Raw genomic sequence first — 22,820 nt, 5'->3', positions numbered from 1 at the left:
TTATAATGATTATCAAAATACTCGTTAGTAGCAGCCATGGACGGATTATGGGTCGTATGGGCCCCTGGGCAAAATGTTCGCGAGGGTGGGTCCAAACTAGTGCGGTGTACCGTGTTGTAAAAGCAGAATGATGTTGACAAAATCTTTTGCCGTTTTTTACCTCGTAAAAAGTGAAAAGGTGTCTTAAGTTGATACAGTAAATTGGATCTCAAATTATAATCAGTACAGCCTAATGCCATTACCTCACGTTAATGTTAGCACCAGGTTACCCATCTCTGTTTATAGAGACAGGTAGCGATGTAGCACAGCCAGATCGTACCATAACAGACATTATTTGAATGTCATACAATTCATGCTCTAAATCAAAGCATCCATTTCTATTCAGCAGCCTGGTTATTATCAAAGATAGGTCTCTCCCCATGATTTACGCATTGCAAGTTCTCCAATGTGAAAAAAAACTGTTTGCGTTGCAAATTGTTTTGGGCTAGGGGCCCCGCGGGCCCCCTGCACACCAAGGGCCCCTGGGCAGCGTCCCCGATGGCCCGGTCTGAAATCCGTCCCTGGTAGCAGCCCGAGATGCTGTAGTGAGAGATATCACATCCACCACTTCATTCAATTGAAACTGAAATGTCTTATTTCTAATCATAAAGAAACTGTATCTTAATATGACTTAACAAGGATACGTCTTAACTAATCAGGTTTACACAGAATTTGCAGGATTTCACTTTGACAGTCGCAGTCATGACAGTCAAAAGCATGAACCAATCAAAATGAACACAGCGCCGTGATGGACGCGTAAACCCACCAATAGGATTACAGGGTGCGAGTGACAACAAACAAAAAAAAACAAAAAAAAAAAAAAAACATTAACTCGGAGCTAATAAAAGTGCGGACGAGCGGCGGCGGGGCGGGGCTTAACCGAAGGAAGCGCCAGCGGCCAGTGCCCGGTCCGTCACGAGCACAGTGCGGGGATACGAGTCGTAGCTGCGCCGACGACGCGACCGCCGCGCTCCGAACACGGACCGCTCTCTCTCGCTCTCTCTCGCCGTATACGATTGCCATTAAAAGAAAAAAAACGAACCGAAGAAACGGGCACTTTGGCTGGCCGCACGCCCGACGCTTTACTTGGGATGTTTTTCTGCATCGGACGCTGCTAGCCAGCCAAGCTAGCTAGCTAGCTCCTCGGCTAGCCCGCCCGCGCGTGTTTAGTTTTTGACGTTTCTCTCGGTTTTTTTTTTTTTTTTTTTTATTTAAATTATAATTTATTTCCCGGAGTGGAGGGGGGACACGCCGTATTGTCCGCAGCGGCCCCGTCCCGGTGAAAGTTCCGTTCACACCGTTACGCCAAGATAGCAGCCGACGGGCGTCAGCGGTCGCACCGTCCAGGCGGAGCGGCATTGAATGAATTAGCCAGCGGAAGCGCCGACCTCCAGCGTTGCAGGGGCGAGATTAGCCGCCTCCGCGGCACGACAGCGACGCCCGCATCCTTTTAACAGGCCACTCCGGGCTCCGAGGCTTTGGGCTGCTAAAACCGAACGGCTGCGTCAGTAAATATATATATATATATATATTTTCCTCTTCTCGTTTGGACCGGAGGGGGAAAGCAAAGCCGCCAAAATGCCGGCTGTGTCCAAAGGAGATGGAATGCGCGGATTAGCGGTGTTCATTTCGGACATCAGGAACTGTAAGTGCCCTTCTCTTCGCTTTTTTTGAGAACGCCGCTCGGTGTCGGCTTTAGCGTGCAGGGACGACCGGGGTTACAGCGGGAGGTCATTCGGGCCCCGATGCCGCGATAATCCATTTATCAGGCGGCTACTACGGACTGATCTGTGCCGAACTTGCCCTGTCGGTGGTGTAGACAGTTACTGGTTCTACTCGCTGGACGTTACACTCATTCTATACATAAATCTATATATAATCGCCATCGTTCTCTCTTTTAGAAAAGCCAAGAAGGATGATCACGTGTTTTTTTTTTTGTTTTTTTTTTATTGTAAGGCAGCCTGGTGATCTGTTGTCCAGTTGTGAACAAAATGTTTTACTCACAAATGCATTTTTAATTTACATGGTACTTTGACCTTTTGCTCCCCGCCATCGGCCTGTCGTCCACTGTCACTCGCTTCGAATCCGCGCCGATGATTCGGCTGCGATTGATGAGACCTTTGGCCTGAGAATACCGTGTACTGCAGAAGGTAGAATGAAGGCTTGAATTAGGCTTGTACCTTGCCCCGGTAGCATCCAAACACCCCGATGTGCCGCACAATCGTTTCATTTTTCCTTAACCAAACTTGAAATTGGAACGAATTAGCTTGTCCCCTTGCCACGCTTTCCCAAATGAGCAGAATGGACCATTATTAGAGGAAATGTTCTATATTTTCAGTGAATTCTTTACGGTGTGAGTATTCTGTAATGTTGTTGCTGACTTAAAGGGGTTGTAACTGCAGTATAACCTGCGAATTAATAACGCAGCAATCAAACAATTAGGTCGTGTGATGTGACTTGAACTTGCCTTTTTGCGTGACCTGGATTAGGCCGGTGGTTAAATCATTAGCAGGTAACGGGGATGCGTTCTGCATTTTTTTGTTTTATTTATGTGCATGCATGCATGCATTTCGTGCATTTTTATTTTATTAAAGCTTAAGATCATTTTTACAGCATGTCCAGCGAGATGCATGATTGCTGTTAAGGTGGTGCTTTAAAGTATACTATAGTAATGTATTAAGTTTTATGCTGCATGCTAGTACAGTTTGCAATACAATGAGGGCAGTCACCATTAATGCTTAAAAAGGGTGTCTCTGCGTGAAATTTGCTTTGCTGTGATTTCATACGATTTTCCTACGTGGTAACTGAAGTCACTCTTGAAAGACTAAAGGCTTTAGATTTATTTTTAATTTTTTTTTAGTTTCAACTCTGCCGTTGATAAAGCTTCTAGATCCTTATTAGGGACGTGTATTGGCAAGGATCTTGCATTACATGATGTACGATTAAATCATGATATACTCTGCATATTGCAATATTCTATAGTTCACTGAAAATGTAAAAACAGGGTTGATATACAAGATGCCGTGTTTGATGTGTCTGTATCACGTTACGTTAATAATTCAGCCGAAACATCCTAACTCTGAACTGAATTCAATATTTTCTAAAACACCTAATTCGTATATACCCTGGAGTGAGTAAGTAGTCGTCTTGTTTGTATCTCAAAAACATCAGAAAAGCTTGTGTACTGTATTTATAGTAATAAATTCAGTGGTTGCAATAGGGATACACTGAATTTTCAGCCCAAAATGGACATTTTCAGTTTTATTCTGAAAGACTTAAAGGTCCCCTGACATGAAATGTTATTTTACTTTTATATCGGCCTTGTTTGTCCCCTGACACTGTATCGGAGTCTCTTTCCGAAGTTCAGCCGTGGTGCAGAATTTCAGCCACTTTGATCCAGTCCCACAATGAGATTTCCCAGCACGCACCGTTTTGGTGTCTGTAGAGGAGGAGAGTGGCCAATAGAAGTTGAGCAGGCATTTGCGGAAATGACATCAACACCGTTCACCAACCACAATGTTTGGTGCAGACAGGAAGTCGTGTCGGCATTTTTTCCAGAGAAAATAATAAAATGGACCCACTAGTTCAGCGTCTCGCGTGTTGGAACTAAAACAATACATTTGTCCTCATTTTTACATCCAATCATCGAGCAACTGCGATGCTTCGCACATTTGGAAGCCATGACGGTCGGTGGGGCAGTGGTGGCCTAGCGGTGGGGCAGTGGTGGCCTAGTGGTTAAGGAAGCGGCCCCGTAATCAGAAGGTTGCTGGTTTGAATCCCGATCTGCCAAGGTGCCACTGAGGTGCCACTGAGCAAAGCACCGTCCCCACACACTGCTCCCCGGGCGCCTGTCATTGCTGCCCACTGCTCACTCAGGGTGATGGGATAAATGCAGAGGACAAATTTCACTGTGTGCACCGTGTGCTGTGCTGCTGTGTATCACATGTGACAATCACTTCACTAAGATAATGTTTTAGGGGAGGGGTGGGAAATTCTCTGGGCGGTCAAAGAATGATAAACTGGAGGTAACCTTTTCCCCCTTATGATGTCATAAGGGGACAAATTCCATATCCGACCCTCTGAGCTGCCGCTCTCTAAACGGCGAAGTGGAATGACCAAAACACACTTTACACCTGTCACCACTTCTAGTCACTACAGGATCAAAGACAGGCTCGGGGAACTCGTATTAATGTTAAATCATCACACAAAGTGAAATTTTCATGTTATGGGACCTTGTGATGACACAAGCAAGAAGTGATATGCGCTCCACTCACGCCATTCTAGCTGCACGATTCAATGCAACAGCTAGGCTTAGTTCACGGCAGACACTAACCAGACCCTCGCGCTCCCACCACAACGCTCAGAAGCTTGTGGAGCTTTACTGGGCGGAGATGCTTATGTTCATGCCATAACCTGGCATCAAGCAAATGCTGCGCTCTGAAACCCATAGTTTTTTTTTAAATGGCACGCATGTGTTTTGTGAGAAGAAATTTAATTTTTTCTTTCAGCACTCAGTTGTAGGCCTGTAGGCTATCCAGGAGTGAAACATTACATTTCAATTGTTTCTTTGAAGCATGGATATTAATTTGCACTGCCTCGGCTTGAGTGAGGTATACGCATGTCCTAATTTAAAATTTTCATTTCAAAATGTCATTGTTCATGGTACCACATTGGTTTCTGATCTCATGGTGCTCTGGGTTAAATGTTATCAGTCAGGTGGAGTGCAGATGTGTGTGTGTGTGTGTGTGTTTGCTCAGGTGTTGACCTTTAGTGCTGACTGCTTGGAGTTTATTTTACGACGCACTTACTCGCTGCTCCCGGTGAATTTCTTCCCCCGTGGTTTTGTTGAGCCAGGATTCCTGTACGGAGTGGCCTCTACATCCGAGATGTTGCATTTGATGTAAAATGACATCCAAATCATGGTAGGCTATAAGAGGAAAAAGTCACAACATAAAATTTCTGTCAAGCTTAAGCGTTCCTTATTACGTAAGTGAGATGTGATTATTGTATGGTTCGTTTTGGTCATTATTAATAATGTAATATCAATATTGGGTTATTTTTAATAAAAATTTTAATATTAAGTGGACTCGGACCCTGTACAAATGTATTTCAAATCCACAGAATATTCAATACAAACAGGAGTTAATTTATAGTCTTAACGGTTTACAGGAGGGGCCCTTGCTGGGCCACGAGACCGTAAAATATTGCATTGTGCCCGTTCTAAAGGATGGCACTGCATCATCATTTTGCTGCAGGCCAAATAAAATGCATTGTGTTACGAGACACGTATAAAGCAGTCATACTGGATACGACGGTGAGAGTAATCGGACGTGCCATTTTCTCACACTGCGTTCACTTGCAAACATTGTTTTCACCGTGATTTTATTTTCTCTGTCGAAACATAGATGGAATCAGTACGGTTGACACTACTGACTATTGAGGAATATCATGATGATCGTTTGCCTATTGTCCAGCCCTGCATGCAAATGTTTTTTTTTTTTTTTTTTTTTTATTAGCCAAAGATCACTGAGCAATTCAGTAATATACTGTCCTGTCAGGCGGTTCTGTTTGTAGCTACAAAACGTCCTGTTTGTTGATCAGTCCCCTCATCTTTTACATGTACGTTTACATTTACTGCATTTACCAGACGCCATTATCCGGAGAGACTTACAATCAGTAGTTACAGGGACAGTCCCCCCCTGGAGCAGTTTAGGGTTAAGTGTCTTGCTCAGGGACATGATTGTAGTAAGTGGGGTTTGAACCTGGGTCTTCTGGTTCACAGGCGAGTGTGTTACCCACTAGGCTACTACCAGCCTACTTTCAGTACCCTACCACCCTTACAGTCAGTACTTACAGGGACAGTCCCCCCCCTGGAGACACTCAGGGTTAAGTGTCCTGCTCAGGGACACGATGGTAGTAAGTGGGATTCGAACCTGGGTCTTCTGGTTCATAGGCGAGTGTGTTACCCGCTAGGCTACCACCTAGTATAAACCGCTCCCCTCCTCGTCCCGCCTCCCTCCTCTTCATTAGCATTTAAAGCTGCAGACAGCGCGTCCTGGGGAAATCTCATTGTGGGACTGGATAAAAGTGGCTGTAATTCTGCACCACGGCTGGCGGAAAGAGACTTCAGATACAGAATTAGGGGACAAACAAGACATAAAAGCAAAAAAAAAAAAAAGATGGATGGATGGATGGCGTAGTCACAATGAAGCCAAGCGCTACATACACTCCATCATATTTCCTCGTTTGTCTCATTATCTCAGTCACTCTCTGCCACTTTTTATTTTTTCACCCCCTGCCATCGCCCCACTATTTGAGAAGCACTGGTCTAGTGGAAATAGAGGAGTATGGTTAATAGCAGAATGATGACTGGGATCTGTCTGTGGGTTGGGGGCGGGGCCACGTTTGAGAACGTGTGAATGCGCGTGGTTGTCTGCCCCGCCCACTCACACCTCCTCGCCTTTTGTCTTTCTGCTGCAGGTAAGAGCAAGGAGGCAGAGATCAAGCGCATCAACAAGGAGCTGGCCAACATCCGCTCCAAGTTCAAGGGGGACAAGGCCCTGGATGGCTACAGCAAGAAGAAGTATGTGTGCAAGCTGCTCTTCATCTTCCTGCTCGGCCACGACATCGACTTCGGCCACATGGAGGCGGTCAACTTGCTCAGTTCCAACAAGTACACAGAGAAACAGATTGTAAGTACGGAGTCCACGTCCGGAAATTAAATATATTTTCTGTATGCGCACCTTCCACTGTTTCGTCTCGATTCAACATTCAGCAGAATGGCAGATATGGCATCAATGCGCGACCACTCCCTTCTGTTGTAGTTGTCACATTTGCCTGTCCACATTGCTTGATTCAAGAGAATAAAATGGAACATTAAAAAAATATATAATAAAAAGCACTAATTGCATTAGAACTGGCAACCAGTTCATGCAACAGCCACCTTACTTTTTCACGTCTGACATGTAGTGGCCACTTCGATTTGCTCGGATGATTGTCTCTGCCGCCGCTTCCTGCCACCTCCTCCCTCAGGGAATAATACTATTGTCCCTGTGTGGGAATAGACAGCGGTGCATAAAATTTGGTCCTTCAGCCAGGTTGTCGAGGAGATAATGGCCCCACCCTGTTCTGCCCCACTGTCCCAGGAACATTTCAATTATGCAGAAGTTTTTTTTTTTTTTTTTTTTTGGGACTGGCTGCAAAATTCACTCTCGAATAACCTAAGCTGTGTGTCTTTCTCCATCATCATTTTTTTTTTAGTAGAAGCATTCAAATAACTGCAGTGGGAACATTTACTGTCTGTCAATAAGTGGTATTAAATAACTAATCATATAAAAGTGTAGATAAATGGAATAACCTGTTTCATACGATTCTTTTTTTTTTTTTTTTTTTAAATAATAACCTGAAAGCTGCAGTGCAGGGTGGCAAAGTGGAGCGAGTTTATTAAGCATGGTATGGGAATTCTTTACGGTGGCTTGATTTTGTAGCCTTTAAATGCTCCTCCAGATGCAGTGGAGATGGGGTGGGAATATGATTTGGATTGTCAGTATGCCGAAGGACCACTTTAGATAAATAAGTTCAACTTCTGCAAATTCATGTTTCCTTTTGTTGCCACAACTGCATGCTGTTTTCAATGTTTGGTGTCAACAACGTCTCTCGCGCAGGGCTACCTGTTCATCTCGGTGCTGGTGAACAGCAACAGCGAGCTGATCCGGCTGATCAACAACGGCATTAAGAACGACCTGTCCAGCAGGAACCCCACCTTTATGTGTCTCGCCCTGCACTGCATCGCCAACGTGGGCAGCAGGGAGATGGCCGAGGCCTTCGCTGGCGAGATCCCGCGCATCCTGGTGGCCGGGTGAGTGACGAGCCTGTCTTCCTGTTCACGCGTTCACGGAATAAATATTCTCCAAGCGGCATTGAAAGGACCTTTGTGACAGCGTTTTGCTGTTCGTCTTTGTGTCTGCAGGGACACTATGGACAGCGTGAAGCAGTCTGCCGCCCTGTGCCTGCTCCGGCTATATAAGACGTCCCCTGACTTGGTGCTGATGGGGGAGTGGACCTCCCGGGTGGTGCACCTGCTCAACGACCAGCACATGGTCTGTTCTCGCAAACCTCAGTCTCGTTATTTAATTTCCACGCTAGCAACTGTTCGCTCTGGCAGGAAATGCCGTAATATATCTCCTGAACACCACGTGGCTCTTATCTATTTTTCTGTGGTGTCTGTTTTCCCTCCCATCAGGGCGTGGTGACCGCCGCCATCTCACTCATTACCTGCCTCAGCCAGAAGAACCCAGACGAATTCAAGACCTGCGTGTCGCTGGCTGTGTCCCGCCTGAGCAGGGTGTGTAGGGACCAGAATATTTATTAATGATCATAGGTTTCATTAGCTTGCCAATGCTGACTCCCATTCACCTTGCCTTGCGGTCAAAAAATGATTGAACGACTAGGGCATTTTATTCATCATTATCGCGATATTATCATATTGTGTCACATGTATTCGTATCGTGAGACCCTTTCAATATTTACATTTTACATTTAAGGCATTTGGCAGATGCCCATATCCAGAGCGGCTTATAATGTGCTTCCATGTTACCATGGATGAAGAGATCAGTTCTGGTTCACTAGGACCCCCAACTATGAATACAATCTTTTTATTCATTCTGTTGTAGTTTCTATACATAATCACCCATATATACAATACTCACCCCTAATAAGTATTAGTAATTTTGTTTATACGACGTAAATTACAATTAAGTGTATTATTTATTGTGATTTATGTTTTTTTCTCTCCTCAGATTGTGTCATCAGCCTCCACTGACCTGCAGGACTATACCTACTACTTTGTCCCAGCGCCATGGCTGTCCTGTAAGCTGTTGCGTCTGCTGCAGTGCTACCCGCCACCAGAGGATGGCGCCGTGAAGGGCCGCCTGGTGGAGTGTCTGGAGACCATCCTCAACAAGGCCCAGGAGCCGCCCAAGTCCAAGAAGGTCCAGCATTCCAACGCCAAGAATGCCATCCTATTCGAGGCCATCGCCCTCATCATCCACTACGACAGGTAAAGGCGGCGTCCTCACCCTCAGGGTTTCCCCCCCCCCCTGTTCTTTTAGTGCAGCGTGTGACTTATCGCGTGCTCCGCCTCTCCCAGTGAACCCAACCTGCTGGTGAGGGCGTGCAATCAGCTCGGCCAGTTTCTGCAGCACAGAGAGACCAACCTGCGCTATCTGGCCCTGGAGAGCATGTGCACGCTGGCCAGTTCGGAATTCTCCCACGAGGCCGTCAAAACGCACATCGAGACGGTCATCAACGCCCTCAAGGTACTTGTTCTACGTAAACATTTTTGTGATGGTGCTCCGCATCCACGGACCGGTCTTGAGAATCCAGACAGAAGTTGCCCTTTCAAACATGTGTTTCTATTTTCTTTTCCCCCTCCGCTCCTCGCTCAGACCGAGAGAGACGTCAGTGTTCGCCAGAGGGCAGCTGACCTGCTCTACGCCATGTGTGACCGCAGCAACGCCAAACAGATTGTTGCCGAGATGCTCAGTTACCTGGAGACCGCTGACTATTCCATTCGAGAGGAGATGGTCAGTTAATTAACAAGAACGATCAAATTCATGGTGTGTGTAGTGAACCCGATGTAATTAGATTAAATGACAACGAAGGGAGTTGAAGTGCAACATTTCACAGTTAAGGAGTGGAATTATAGCGCCGCAAGAAAATGTTTTTATAGTTCTGGAATCAAGCTGAAGCTGATCTGAAGCTATGGATCATGGTTTGAAGGCGATTGGAAACATCCATCCATCCATCCATACATACATATGGCTCGCCTTGGGCTGGGGCGCGGGCTACCGGGGTTCTTGCCTCGGCTGCCCAAAATTACCTAGCGGGTAAGGAAGTGGACCCGTAACCTGAAGGTTGCCGGTTCGAAACCCAAGGTGCCACTGAGCAAAGCACCGTCCCCGCACACTGCTCCCCGGGCGCCTGTCATGGCTGCCCACTGCTCACCAAAGGGTGATTGGTTAAATGCAGAGGACACATTTTGTTGTGTCACCTTGTGCTGTGCTTTACTTTTACTTTATGTTCATGCCGGGTTATTATTATGTGGCGCAGGTGCTGAAGGTGGCCATCTTAGCTGAGAAGTATGCCGTGGACTACTCCTGGTACGTGGACACCATCCTCAACCTCATCCGCATTGCCGGCGACTACGTCAGTGAGGAGGTCTGGTATCGCGTCATACAGATTGTCATCAATCGCGACGACGTGCAAGGCTACGCCGCCAAGACTGTGTTCGAAGTGAGTGCACCCACCCCGCTGTGGCCCAGTTTGTCACCTCACCCCTCCGTGCGAATCGATACAGCACCAGCACATGGGCGTCCGTGGTCCCAGCACAGAGTTATTGGCAGGACCAGCGCCGCTGCAGTTTCGATTCCGCTGTAGAGCCCAATGTGCGATGATGCCTGTATGACCGAATAACCTCTCACCCCTCTAGGCTCTGCAGGCACCTGCTTGTCACGAGAATATGGTGAAGGTAGGAGGTTACATCCTGGGAGAGTTTGGCAATCTCATCGCTGGTGACCCCCGCTCCAGGTCAGTGCTCAAAAATTGTGTGCTACGTTCAAATTTACGACATTTACTATACCACATTATCCAGAGAGCCTAACGATCAGTTGTGACAGGGACAGTCCCCCCCTGGAGACACTCAGGGTTAAGTGTCCTGCTCAGAGACACATTGGTAGTAAGTGGGGTTTGAACCTGGGACTCTGTGGTCTTCTGGTTGACCACTAGGCTACTTCCACTCTTAAAAAGGTAAATCAGAGCTGCTGGGTCAGATAAGGGAATATTCCTAAATAAAATAAATAATTACGAAAATATGTTAATTGGTGACACTGCCTACATTTTAATAATTACGTATAATCAAGGAAAAAAAATATTTTTGAATGTGATAGAAAACAATGATAACTCTTTGGTAACTGCTATACTGTGTGACAGTATAAACTGCAGCAATCACTTAATTCACGAACTGTTGATAGATGTAGGGTTGGACAGAAAAGCAATATTATTGATTTTTTTTTTTTCCCCTGTCCCATATCGATGTTTAGTCTTTTTCACAATGTTGATAACACCATGTGGGACTGCCATTTATTTACTGTAAAAATTAACATCACAGACCCTCCAAATAATAATCTTACAGTCTCCTCCTTCCTCTTCATGTTTCTTTGTTCTCTGTTCTTCCTATATAACCTGTCTTCCTGACCTGTCACCCCCAGCCCCCCGTAATGTGACGTTTGTGTATTTGTAGGCCAGCTTCTCTTCACTGGTACTTGTGACTAGTATATTGCAACAGCTGTAAAGGGTTAATCGTCATCAAAACTTAATTAAAAATCTCAAGAATAGTTACTACCCTGAACTTTGAGCCATGAGATCTACTCAGGACTGAAAGAGTGACGTCTCCGATCCATCTATTGTGGAAATAATCAATACTTTTTTCTTTTTTTTGTCTGTGAATTTTATTTTTATTTATTTCCCCCACAGTCCACTGGTGCAGTTCAACCTGCTCCACTCCAAGTTCCACCTGTGCTCCGTTCCGACCCGTGCCCTGCTCCTCTCGGCTTACATAAAGTTCATTAACCTGTTCCCCGAGACCAAGAGCACCATCCAGGAGGTGCTGCGCTCCGACAGCCAGATCCGCAACAGCGACGTGGAGCTGCAGCAGCGTGCCGTGGAGTACCTCAAGCTTTCCTCCATAGCCAGCACCGACGTACTGGTGAGAACCTCCCGAGCGCCGTGTCCCTGGCCGACACGCTGAGCCTGTAGGGGTGGAGAATGGAAATAAATACTCGGTTCCCCCCACAGGCCACGGTTCTAGAGGAGATGCCTCCGTTCCCAGAGCGAGAGTCGTCCATCCTTGCGAAGCTGAAGAAGAAGAAGGGTCCGGGCGCCGTGTCGTCTACGGAGCAGGAGGACGGGAAGAGAGAGGGAGGAGAGCTCAATGGGGGTGGAGAGCGGGGCGCTGACTCCACCATCGCTGCCTCTAACGCTGTAAGAGTTCTGAGATCGTGCCTGCACGCGCCGAAAGTAGAGCTGGACTTTATACAGATATACAGTACAGGCCAAAAGTTTGGAAACACCTTCTCATTCAATGTGTTTTCTTTATTTTCATGACCATTTACGTTGGTAGATTCTCACTGAAGGCATTAAAACTATGAATGAACACATGTGGTGTTATGTACTTAACAAAAAAAAGGTGAAATAAGTGAAAACATGTTTTATATTCTAGTTTCTTTGCTCTGATTACTGCTTTGCGCACTTTTGGCATTCTCTCAATGAGCTTCAAGAGGTCGTCACCTGAAATGCTTCTCCAACAGTCTTGAAGGAGTTCCCAGAGGTGTTTAGCACTTGTTGGTCCAGCTCACCCCAAACCACCTGGATTGGGTTCAGGTCCGGTGACTGTGGAGGTCAGGTCTCCACTTTTTGTTAAGTACAGAACTCCACATGTGTTCATTCATAGTTTTGATGCCTTCAGTGAGAATCTAGCAATGTAAATGGGCATGAAAATTGAATGAGAAGGTGTGTCCAAACCTTTGGCCTGTACTGTAGATTGTAACATCAGGTATTACTCCAGACCCTACAACACTTGGCCATTACACAGGCCCTTCAAGTCTGGGCCGTCTCCCTTCTACAGCTCTGCTCACCAGGGTTCCAACTTCATGTATGTGCTAATGTACTGTGCAGTGTACAACGGCCTTCGTCAGCTTGCCCACAGTGACAGTGGCTTACGAGAGGAACCACGCCTTTCCTCGATTATCGGAGAAGTCTGTAGGACATTTTCATAAATACTAGAACATTATACATATGCAGAATAGATTGGATAAAGCAAAAGTTTATTTGCAGCTATGAAGCCTGTATCTTCCTGCTATACAAACCAAGGGGCTGTACGAGGTATCATGTTAAAGTGAAAGGATTGTCACTTGTGATACACAGCAGCACAGTGCACACAGTGAAATTTGTCCTCTGCATTTATCCCATCACCCTTGGTGAGCAGTGGGCAGCCATGACAGGCGCCTGGGGAGCAGTGTGTGGGGACGGTGCTTTGCTCAGTGGCACCTTGGCGGTTCGGCATTCGAACCGGCAACCTTCTGATTACGGGGCCGCTTCCTTAACCACTAGGCCACCACTGCCCCCTGCTAGGCCCAGGGTGGTAGTAGCCTAGTGGGTAACAAACTCGCCTATGAACCAGAAGACCCAGGTTCGAATCCCACTTACTACCATTGTGTCCCTGAGCAAGACACTTAACCCTAAGTTGCTCCAGGGGGGACTGTCCCTGTAACTACTGATTGTAAGTCGCTCTGGATAAGGGTGTCTGATAAATGCCGTAAATGTAAATGTAGGCCCCCACTGCCCCCAAACGCAGTCCCCCACTATCATAAATTATGCAGTCGAGATTCCCACATTTGGGGAATTCGCAGCACAGCCGAAGTGCACTGGCTGAGCCTCGCCCTGGGTGAACCGCCTTTTTGATCACGGTATCTCCCCTGTTAGGTAAGTATTTGTACATAATCAAGGTATCATGTACATAAGCTTTCATAATCAATTTCCGACAGGAGTGCGGTGGCTATGCTATGATGCGGTTTAAAACCAGACTTTGATAGAAACGACAGCTTTGAAATGATTTCTCCTGTCCTTATCTCTTCTCCCAGTCCACGCCCTCTCCATCAGCTGACCTTCTTGGTCTGCGCTCCAGTGGTCCTGTTTCCGCGGCTCCGCCCAGCGCTGGCAGCCTATTGGTGGACGTGTTTTCAGAGGCGGGTCCAGCGGCACCGGCCGCTGCCGTCAATGACGACGGATTCCTGAGGTAAAATTGTTGTGTTCTGATATCAGGGCAGCGTTCTGTGTCCTACTGACTGCTGCTGATCTGTAAATTCCAAGTTAAGCGAAATGTGACTCTGCTGTCGTCTCTCTGCTCTTCCTGTCTTCTGGCTTCAGTTCGTTCTGCTCTGTGTTGCGTGTAATTCCTGACGTTTTCTTGCTCTCGGTGTGACTCTGTGTCTCTCTCTCTCTCTCTCTTTTCTCGCTCTCTTTCTCTCCCTCCCCCACTTGATTCCCCCCCCTTTTTGTGTGTGTGTGTGTTTGCATGTTTGTGTGTGCGTATGTGTTTGTGTGTCTGGGTGTTTGTTCATCCTCAAATTTGATTGGACGGTTGCAGAGATCTGGAACCACCCACTGAGAGCTCTGATTCGCTATTGGCTGAGGGTCCTGGTGACTCTGAGTAAGGCTCCAGTGGCAGAATGTTGTTTTAATAATTAAATTATTTAAAAAAAAAAAACCCAACAAACGTTGTATTTCATATACATTTCATTGAATAATGTAGAATGAAATATGCAAATGTTTAATACATGTTTTATATCACTGAATGTAGTTGTGTATTGTGCTATGGTTTTATTGATCACTGGGACTAACTGTTGTGCTTTTTGTCTCTCCTTTTCTCTTTGGTTTCTCTGCCCTTCTTTTTCTCATTCACCAACATTGTCATGATGTTGACTTCTGATGCCTTTTTTCCTTCCTCTGGGACTCCTCTTCCTCCTCTACCGTCCACTTCACCCACCTCAGTTCTGCTCCTCCCTCTGTGGTTTCTGAGGATCCTGCTCCGCCTATGCCTCAGTCCGACGAGCTTCTTCACAAGTAAGAGTTCTCGCTCGCTCGCGGTGCCTCCTTCATCCTCTATCGCTTGCCACCCCCTAATTTACTTTACTTATGGTTTTCTATAAGTGACGTACGGTCTCACTCACCTCCATTATCACCTGCACTGTACAAGAAAATCCTGCATCTCTTTACAGTTGATCATTTCATACATTTTTTTTTTATTGCTGATTTGCTATTAAAACTCAACACAACGTTGTATTTGGTATGTTAGATGCAGATTGCACATCATATAAGAATAAAATGTACAATTTACCAACACGGAAGACCATATGCTGTGGAACGCAAGCCACAATTTACACACACCCACCCAACAATTTTTTTTATTTAGGTTTGTGTGTAAGAGTAATGGAGTCCTGTTCGAGAATCAGCTGCTACAGATCGGCGTCAAGTCAGAGTACCGACAGAACCTGGGTGAGTTCTTTTCAAGTCCTCATGAAAAACCGATGTGCAGAGAAATAAATAGACCACCAGTTTCAATGTGCCTCATCGTTTTATATGCATCTTTTTCTCTAATCCGATATGGTTAAGAAACTGGATTGTAGTTCTTAAATAGATCGAAATAACTTTTATTGCATTTTAAGTGTATGGAGGCTTTAAATTGTAATATATTGTACTTGTAATATATTGTGTGTGTGTGTGTGTGTGTGTGTGTGTGTTACAGGCCGGATGTACTTGTTTTATGGCAATAAAACCTCCGTGCAGTTCGTCAGCTTCTCCACTTCAGTCACCTACACAGGAGAGCTGCAGTCTCATATCCACGAACTCAGCGCAGTTTATTTAGAGGGGAAAATGGCCACGTGTATTTCATTTGTGTGCTGCGTGTTTCCCCCTTAACTGCAACCCACAGCTGAATGTCCAGACGAAGCCGGTGGAGCCGTTGGTGGAAGGAGGAGCTCAGGTGCAGCAGGTCATCAACATCGAGTGTCTGACAGACTTCAGCGACGCGCCGCTCCTCAACATCAAGTTCAGGTGTGCAAAGAACGTGGGGAACGCACTTTATAACAAGAACTTACGCTTATGCGTGATTCCGCATGTGTGTTTATTTATATTCCTAATTAGCGTGCGTGTACTCAAGCTCCTGTTCCCACCCACCTTGTCTGTCAGGTATGGTGGGGCTCTGCAGAATCTGACCCTCAAGCTGCCCGTCACAGTCAACAAATTCTTCCAGCCCACAGAAATGGTCTCCCATGACTTTTTCCAGCGCTGGAAACAGCTTAGCCAGTGAGTGAGTGCGTGTGTGTCTGTGTGCACTTCTCCATTTGTTATTAATATATCCTTCGGAAAACATGCACCTTCCACTACTCACCCCGACCACTGCTACTCCTGTTTTGTGACGTTTTCACCGTTTGCTCAGCAGAGGGTGCCGTTTTGCAAATTGTTTTTTTTTTTAATAATATTTCCTCTGAAACCACAATTGCCAAGACAAGTCAAAGTGAACTTTGTCATCTCACCATGTTCAAGTACACAGACAGAGAAAAGACCGGGGATTCACATTGTGCACAGACCCATAAAATAGTGCAGGTAGAGACAAACCAGAAAGGTAGCAGCTATATGATAATACATATCTGTGTATGGATATATTTACTACATCCACATGATATAGTTGCGTCTTGCCTGTGTGTGTGTTCAATGTCAGTAAGTGGAGATTTCTCTCAATTTCATGCTCAATTCATTACCAGGCCCCAGCAAGAAGCACAGAAGATCTTCAAGGCAAGCCATGGCATGGACAAAGAAGTCCTTAAAGGAAAGGTACGTGTGTGTATGTATACCTTCACAACAACAATAAAGAGAATCATGGGTGTGATGTGTCTGATTGTCTATTGTTAGCTTCTGGGTCTGGGCATGGCCCTTTTGGAGAACGTGGACCCAAACCCAGAGAACTTTGTGTGTGCTGGAGTGATCCAGACCAAGGCCCAGCAGGTGGGCTGCCTGCTCCGACTGGAGCCCAACGCACAAGCTCAGGTAGCCCCGTGGTTCATGTTTTTGAAATTCATGACGGTCATGACATTTGACAAGAGAATTGTCCAGGTCTTGAAAAGATTTGGAACATGAAAAACATTTGAATGTAAAATGAAGGGCATAATTCCCGCAAGACTCCACGAGAAACATTTCTTTTTTCTACGTTCACAACTACACCATTTAAAACTAGCGCATTTCTACGTTGCTTCCGTATTCCAGCACCTCTGCAGCTGCGTCCCTCCTTTTAAAAGTCCTGTAAATTACATCTGCTGATCTGATGCTCGATGCTGATGGAGCCCGTTTTACTCGGGCTGCACGAACTAGGAGGAAGAAACACTGCCGTTAAAGTAAAGCTTGTCAAGTTTTTTTGGCAAAATTAATTACATTTTTTCCAAGTTTGCACAGAGAACATAGGGCCGTGAACAATTGCCTTAGACTAATTGAAAAGTCGTGGAGATTATTTTGTAAAAATGTGTAAGAACCCTGTTAACATTATATATATCACATTTTAAACTGCAGTTTGGTTGGTCAACTGTTTGACACACACACACACACACACACACACACACACACATTTTTTCCTGGCTTACACACTCATTCACATTCACACACAAACACTTATTTATTTTCTTTGCACAGTAACAGACACACACACACAACTCTGTGCGGTGTGGTGTGCTGCTTTGTCTGCATCTCACTTTCACTTTTTGTTTCTGTGTCTGCTGCTGCAACCCAAGTCTGGGGAGCAGGTAACCCTCTCTGTCTCTTGTCCTCCTCCCCTCCTTCCTCCACGCTCCGTTTCTCTCCCGTGTTCCGTTGGTGCGGTGGTAGAACACAGGCCTTTGGATGTGTGGAGTGTTACCAGCCCTGCTATGGGCTGCACTAGTGTGTGCGTGTGTGCGTGTGTGTGTGTGTATATAACCGTGAGAACTCTGCTCTGGGTCCTGACTTCTGTCTGTCCCTCCGCCCGCCCTTCTTCTGTTCCTTCCAGATGTACCGGCTGACCCTGCGCAGCAGTAAGGACACCGTCTCCAAGCGTCTGTGCGACCTGCTCGCCGAACAGTTCTAGAATCCACACTCGACCATCATCTTAGAACCCGCAACAGACCAGCGTTCTACGTTCCACCTTCCTCAACAAAAGAGTTTTGACGTAAAAAAAAATTTAAAAATAAAAATTCGTACATAAGGGAACTTACTGCTGACCAGCTGTGGCAGTCATATTACTGTCCTAATTCCAGTTATGAATATTATTATGATTATGTTATCATCAGCGCTGCAGTTCTTGTTTTTATCGGTGTTTACTTTTGTGTGTGTGTGTGTGTGTTTTTGTCTGAGAGCGTGCAATCGTATGTGTGAAGTACTGGATCACGGTGATTGGCTTTTGTTCCCCGTCCGACCTTGTGTGTGTGGGTAGCTGTGGGGTCGGTGGCTCTGAAGCTGTGCAGCATTTCAACTAAACTCGTTTCTGGGAGAACACACACACACACACACACACGTTAGCAGAAGGAGATATTTCACTAATTCTCACACTAAGGACACAGAAACACACAGCTTGTCGGCCATCGTTCCCATAAACCCTGTCCCGTGCAATTTGTGTGCAGGGGTTCCCAGGCGTAGAACCGATGGCTCGTGCACTTTAAAGAGTCCGGGAAGTGATTGTCCCCTCTTTACCACGCCCCGCCCGCCCCCTCTTTTTTTTACATTTCCAAACATTCCATGGTTTGCAGAAGGTGCATGTGAAGACTGCAGACACTTTTTTTTTTTTTTTTTTTCCCTCCTTTCCTCCCCTCCCCCATTTCACTCCTCTCGTTGATCTCCTTTCTCATACATGCACACATTCTCGCTGTTTAGACTTGACTGGGTACACACACACACACACACACACACACGTTCCACACCACACAGAGAGACGACGGGAAATGGGGGCGGGCATAGGACCAAACGGGCTGTCGACCGCAGCAGCAGGGGTGACGACTGACTGACCAACCTGACTGACAGTGTGTGTGTGTGTGTGTGTGTGTGTGTGTGTGTGTGTGTGCGTGTATGTATGTATGTACTGTTTAAAGAAAAATCTAATGAAGTTTATGGGCACTTGTCATATTTGTTGAATAAGACGTCACTATGCTTCCCACAATGCCGTGCTGCGCTTGTGGGAACTTGTCATTGTAGTTGAAGTTTCAATCATTGTCATGTTTGTGTGCATGTGTGCGTGTGTGAGTGTGTGTGGGCGTCTGTGCAGTACCTGCTAGCTCATACAGCCCCAGCGTATCGGTGTTAAACCTGTCAGATACCTGTGTTAGATTACAATTTACTCTGTATTGAATAATGTGAAAGTAAAACTATGCCATATACTCCACTCTTGCCTTATTATTGCATTGCTTTTTATTTGTCTGTGTGTGTGTGTGCACGTAATTCTTGAAATGTAACAGTTCACATTTCCTCAGATCCATTTATTCATGCATCCATTCAACGAAAGGAAGTTCACCGGTATCCTGCAGAAATCCATCACTTTGTGATCAGCTTGTTATTGATTATTACGGCCGTTTGTTGATGTATATGGCACACACGCATCTTTCTAACAATGAATAATGCAGAAATACATAGTTATTCACATCATATAAAAAGAAAACAACAACAGTACGACTCGTGTTTACCGCGTGACCCTTGACCTCGTTGCGTGTCAGTTCTGTGTTTGCGCACGAACGTAATATCGGCGGCAGAAACTGGGAGAAGGGGCGCGCGCTGACCCCGGTGACCTCTGCTGCCGTCCGGGCAGGGAATTGTGGGAGCTCGAGCTTTGCACTTTACGTCGCGTTACGTCACGTTGGTCGTTAGATTAGATGCTTTTTTTTTTAAAAAATGTAAATGCTTGTTTTGTTTTTTTTTTTGCTGACTGAAGATGACGTCATCAACGCGCCGCACTGCACGACAAGTAAAAGCAGAAACCCCGATCTGTGCGATAATGGTTCGTTGAATTAAAAAAAAATAATAAATAAAAAACGATTCATCGCAACAGACGTGCCGAGGTCTCCGGGCCAAACTGATGATGTCGTACAAAAAAAGAGGCGCGGCGGCGGCCGCTGATTGGCTGCCGGTGACATCATGGCCGGCTGCGCTATTCCGGGCCCGGCGGAGCGGCATTACCTCATCATCCCCGCTCCCCGCTCCCCGGCCGGCCGCAGGTAGAGACGCCACTCGGACCCGCTCCTCGGATACACGGACCCGCTCGATCTGGTGAGTCGGACCGCCGCGGTGCAATAATAACCGGGTTTATGCACTGCGCGCCGCTTTTCTTTTGTTAAAAGTGGTGAGCGGAACACTTTATTCTATTTTTTTATTTTTTTATTGCGAATCGTAATAATTCGCCGCGGGTTTTTTTTTTCCCAGCTCGTTTAAGCGCTCGGGAGGCAGCATGGTTCTCTACCGGGAGAAGGACCCCGAGCGGCCGCCGCTGTCGCGCATCCTGCCGCATCTGTACCTCGGGGCCGAGGCTGACGTAACGCAGGTAACGTGCAACGCGCGTGCACGCGCCCCTCAACAACAACAACAACAACAACCCCAACAACCCCAACAACCCCCCTCTGCACCCTCCCTCCCCACCAGGACGGACTCTCCGCGCGGGGCATCTCCTACGTCCTGAGCGTCAGCCGCGGCTCGCCGCAGCCCGCCTTCCTGCCCGCGTCCCACTTCCTCCGGGTCCCCATCGACGACTCGCTGCGGGACGACCTGCTGCCCTGGATCCCCGAGGCGCTGCGCTTCATCGGTGCGTAGACCCCCCCCCCCCTCGGTTCATGAACACGGGGGACATGGACGCATTATACATGATAAGGCACTTATAGGACAGTTATATGTTATATTTTCACCGTGTGCACCGTGTGCTGTGCTGCTGTGCATCACAATGACATTCACTTCATTTCTGTAGGTCGCTATTTCGCCTGGTAACACAGGACGCCTTTTGTCAAACCTGCAGAATTGTGGGACATTTGCATCCCAGAGGCTGATATTAATGTTCCTAAAACATACGCGGTCCGCGGTGATGCTGGTCTGCCCAGTATGTCCCAGGTCACCCATGTCCTCAGTGGTAGTACAACACTCGCCTGTGAACCAGAGGTCCCAGGTCCAAACCCCACTTACTACCATCGTGTCCCTGAGCAAGACACTTAACCCTGAGTGTCTCCAGGGGGGGGGGACTGTCCCTGTAACTACTGATTGTAAGTCGCTCTGGATAAGGGCGTCTGGTACATGCTGTAAATGTAAATGGCCTCTTGTACTTCCAGATGGGGCCATCTCTCTCGGCTGCTCTGTGCTGGTCCACTGCGCCGCAGGCATCTCGCGCTCGCCGGCGCTGGCAGTGGCCTACATCATGCACCGCCTGGGGTTGGACCTGGACCATGCATACAGGTCAGAGTGCGCGGCCTTGGACTCAGGAAATGCAACGCACCGTCATGCCGCTTCAATCCCCTCTTCTTGCTTTTTTATATTTTTTGCTTCGTAGGTTTGTGAAGGAGCGTCGGCCAACGATTTCACCAAATTTCAACTTCCTGGGTCAGCTGCAGCTCTTCCAGAGCACCCTCACTCAGAAGTGCGTGAACGCGAACCAGTCTGGCATCAAGTGCACGGAGGTGGACGCGAAACAGAGCGCCACCGTGGCACTGCCAAGCAAGCACATCGTGCTCCAAGAGGACAAGAATCGAGTCCCGAAAAGCCAAGACGGAGCCTCGCGCCCCAGCCAGGAGTTCACACTTTGCCTCTCGGACAGACTCAAGAACCTCAGCCTCTCCCTGGAACCGCACGAGGCGCCGAGAGCAGCGGCGAGGCCCCGCCAGGGCCAGCAGGAGCCGGCGGACCGCACGTCCCTGTCGGAGAAGCGCAAGCGCCTCACCCTCGCCCTCACCCCGCAGCACTCCCCCGAGGAGGACACCCCGGGCAGCAGAACAGAGGAGAACCAGACGTGCACTTCCCCGCGTGGCCTCAAGGGGGCGCTCGGAGCGCCGGGCCCGTCTGCTCGGGCAGGCGAGGACGTCAGGGGACCTTGCGGCTCGCAGCAAGCGGAGAGAAGGAAAAGGCCGGGCAGGCGCAGGGACGGCGACCAGAGACGGGACGCCAGGCCCCAAGCGGGCAGGAAGGCCAGCAGGCCGAAGCCGGAGGACCCGGGCCAGAAGCGGCGCAGGCCCCCGGGCTGCCAGCAGGAGGCGCCGCGCGGTGCCGTGGAAGCCGTGGAGGGGACGGGCGGCGACCAGGCGCTGCTCTCCCCGCTCGGCGTCACCGTGAACAAGCTGCTGGACTGGGGCGAGAAGATGCTCCTCGGGGTCCTGCTGGGACCCCGCGTCAGGGTGGGACAGGCCGCTCTCCCCTACAGGTGCTGAGGACCCACCGCACGAGTTTCAACAGAAGCAGCTCTGTGTGAATGAGCGTATGAGTGGACACTGGGGATGGAGGACGTAACGTCCAAGCCTGGACGAACCGACTGCATGTATATTCCATATTCTCCGCGTGACTGAATGGCGAAGGCTCGTCAGCTGTGTGGACTTATTATTTATGAAATGGCAAATGTTAACTTATGGTTATTTATTGGAGAAATATTTTGAGAATGGTATTTTAGCACAGCGGCTTGTTCCGGAACGCGCTGTTTATTAAAACTGATGTTTTGTTCCTCGATTCACCTCGACTGCTTGTTCATGACATTTGGTCTCCTCTTATATTCGGGGTCTAGGTAAGAGAAGGGGACACCAGTAGGTGGCGCCAGATACGGATGTGTTTGTACCAGGAGCCACCGCTGTTGCCAGGTTACAAGAAAGAGAGAAAAATTGAAATGTGGCCAATGCAAAAGACAAATGCAACTGGATTTAGTTGTTTTATTTAATTTGTAATTGTGAAGCACAGCACATGGTGACGCGGTGAAATGTGTCCTCTGTATTCACCCGTCACTCTTGGTGAGCAGTGGGCAGCCGTGGAAGGTGCCCGGGGAGCAGTGTGTGGGGTCGGTACGTTGGCGGTTCTGGGTTCTGGGCGGTTACGGGTCCGCTTCCTTACCCGCTAGGCCGCCACTGCCCCGATACCACAGCCTACCTTATCACAATTTTCAATCCAGATCAATCTGCAATTGATCACTTCATTGATTG

The 22,820-nt window shown here is 47.6% G+C and overlaps 2 protein-coding genes and 1 non-coding gene across 6 annotated transcripts; 2 read left to right on the top strand and 1 right to left on the bottom strand.

Moving 5' to 3' along the window:
* The first annotated feature begins 928 nt into the window (after nt 1-928).
* On the top strand, nt 929-19,054 carry ap2a1 (adaptor related protein complex 2 subunit alpha 1). Of its 4 annotated transcripts, XM_028985278.1 has the most exons (23): nt 929-1,684; nt 6,520-6,731; nt 7,704-7,897; nt 8,009-8,138; nt 8,282-8,383; nt 8,838-9,097; nt 9,188-9,356; nt 9,486-9,623; nt 10,150-10,332; nt 10,529-10,626; nt 11,572-11,803; nt 11,893-12,078; nt 13,737-13,891; nt 14,243-14,305; nt 14,647-14,718; nt 15,068-15,150; nt 15,401-15,490; nt 15,585-15,708; nt 15,844-15,960; nt 16,419-16,488; nt 16,567-16,701; nt 17,436-17,447; nt 17,690-19,054. In XM_028985278.1, exons 1-23 carry the CDS (start codon nt 1,618-1,620, stop codon nt 17,765-17,767), a joined length of 2,970 nt encoding a protein of 989 aa, XP_028841111.1. In that variant the 5' UTR covers nt 929-1,617; the 3' UTR covers nt 17,768-19,054. The 4 variants fall into 4 exon arrangements, with proteins under 4 accessions (XP_028841111.1, XP_028841113.1, XP_028841112.1 ...); XM_028985280.1 differs by lacking the exon at nt 14,243-14,305; XM_028985279.1 differs by lacking the exon at nt 17,436-17,447 and having other exon boundaries at nt 930-1,684.
* LOC114795006 (U1 spliceosomal RNA) lies at nt 13,423-13,586 on the bottom strand. Its single transcript, XR_003750419.1, has one exon. It is a non-coding gene; the product is annotated as a U1 spliceosomal RNA (small nuclear RNA).
* A 765-nt stretch (nt 19,055-19,819) lies between the features above and the next one.
* LOC114793483 (dual specificity protein phosphatase 8) lies at nt 19,820-22,356 on the top strand. Its single transcript, XM_028985287.1, has 5 exons — nt 19,820-19,932; nt 20,086-20,203; nt 20,302-20,461; nt 20,976-21,099; nt 21,194-22,356. Exons 2-5 carry the CDS (start codon nt 20,111-20,113, stop codon nt 22,062-22,064), a joined length of 1,248 nt encoding a protein of 415 aa, XP_028841120.1. The 5' UTR covers nt 19,820-19,932; nt 20,086-20,110; the 3' UTR covers nt 22,065-22,356.
* Nucleotides 22,357-22,820: the final 464 nt, after the last annotated feature.

This window comes from Denticeps clupeoides, chromosome 7 (assembly GCF_900700375.1).
Source record: "Denticeps clupeoides chromosome 7, fDenClu1.1, whole genome shotgun sequence".
In the NCBI taxonomy this organism is placed as follows: domain Eukaryota; kingdom Metazoa; phylum Chordata; class Actinopteri; order Clupeiformes; family Denticipitidae; genus Denticeps; species Denticeps clupeoides.
Note: the sequence above shows the minus strand (reverse complement) of the source record. Positions and strands in the feature narration are given on the sequence as shown.

Bases quoted from the DNA above. Each gene is read 5' to 3' on its own strand.
- LOC114793483 (XM_028985287.1), top strand. From the start codon at position 20,111: ATGGTTCTCTACCGGGAGAAGGACCCCGAGCGGCCGCCGCTGTCGCGC. The intron at 20,204-20,301 runs GTAACGTGCAAC...CCTCCCCACCAG, and splicing joins CCGAGGCTGACGTAACGCAG to GACGGACTCTCCGCGCGGGG. The intron at 21,100-21,193 runs GTCAGAGTGCGC...TTTGCTTCGTAG, and splicing joins GACCTGGACCATGCATACAG to GTTTGTGAAGGAGCGTCGGC.
- ap2a1 (XM_028985278.1), top strand. From the start codon at position 1,618: ATGCCGGCTGTGTCCAAAGGAGATGGAATGCGCGGATTAGCGGTGTTC. The intron at 13,892-14,242 runs GTAAAATTGTTG...GGACGGTTGCAG, and splicing joins AATGACGACGGATTCCTGAG to AGATCTGGAACCACCCACTG. The intron at 15,151-15,400 runs GTGAGTTCTTTT...TGTGTGTTACAG, and splicing joins AGAGTACCGACAGAACCTGG to GCCGGATGTACTTGTTTTAT.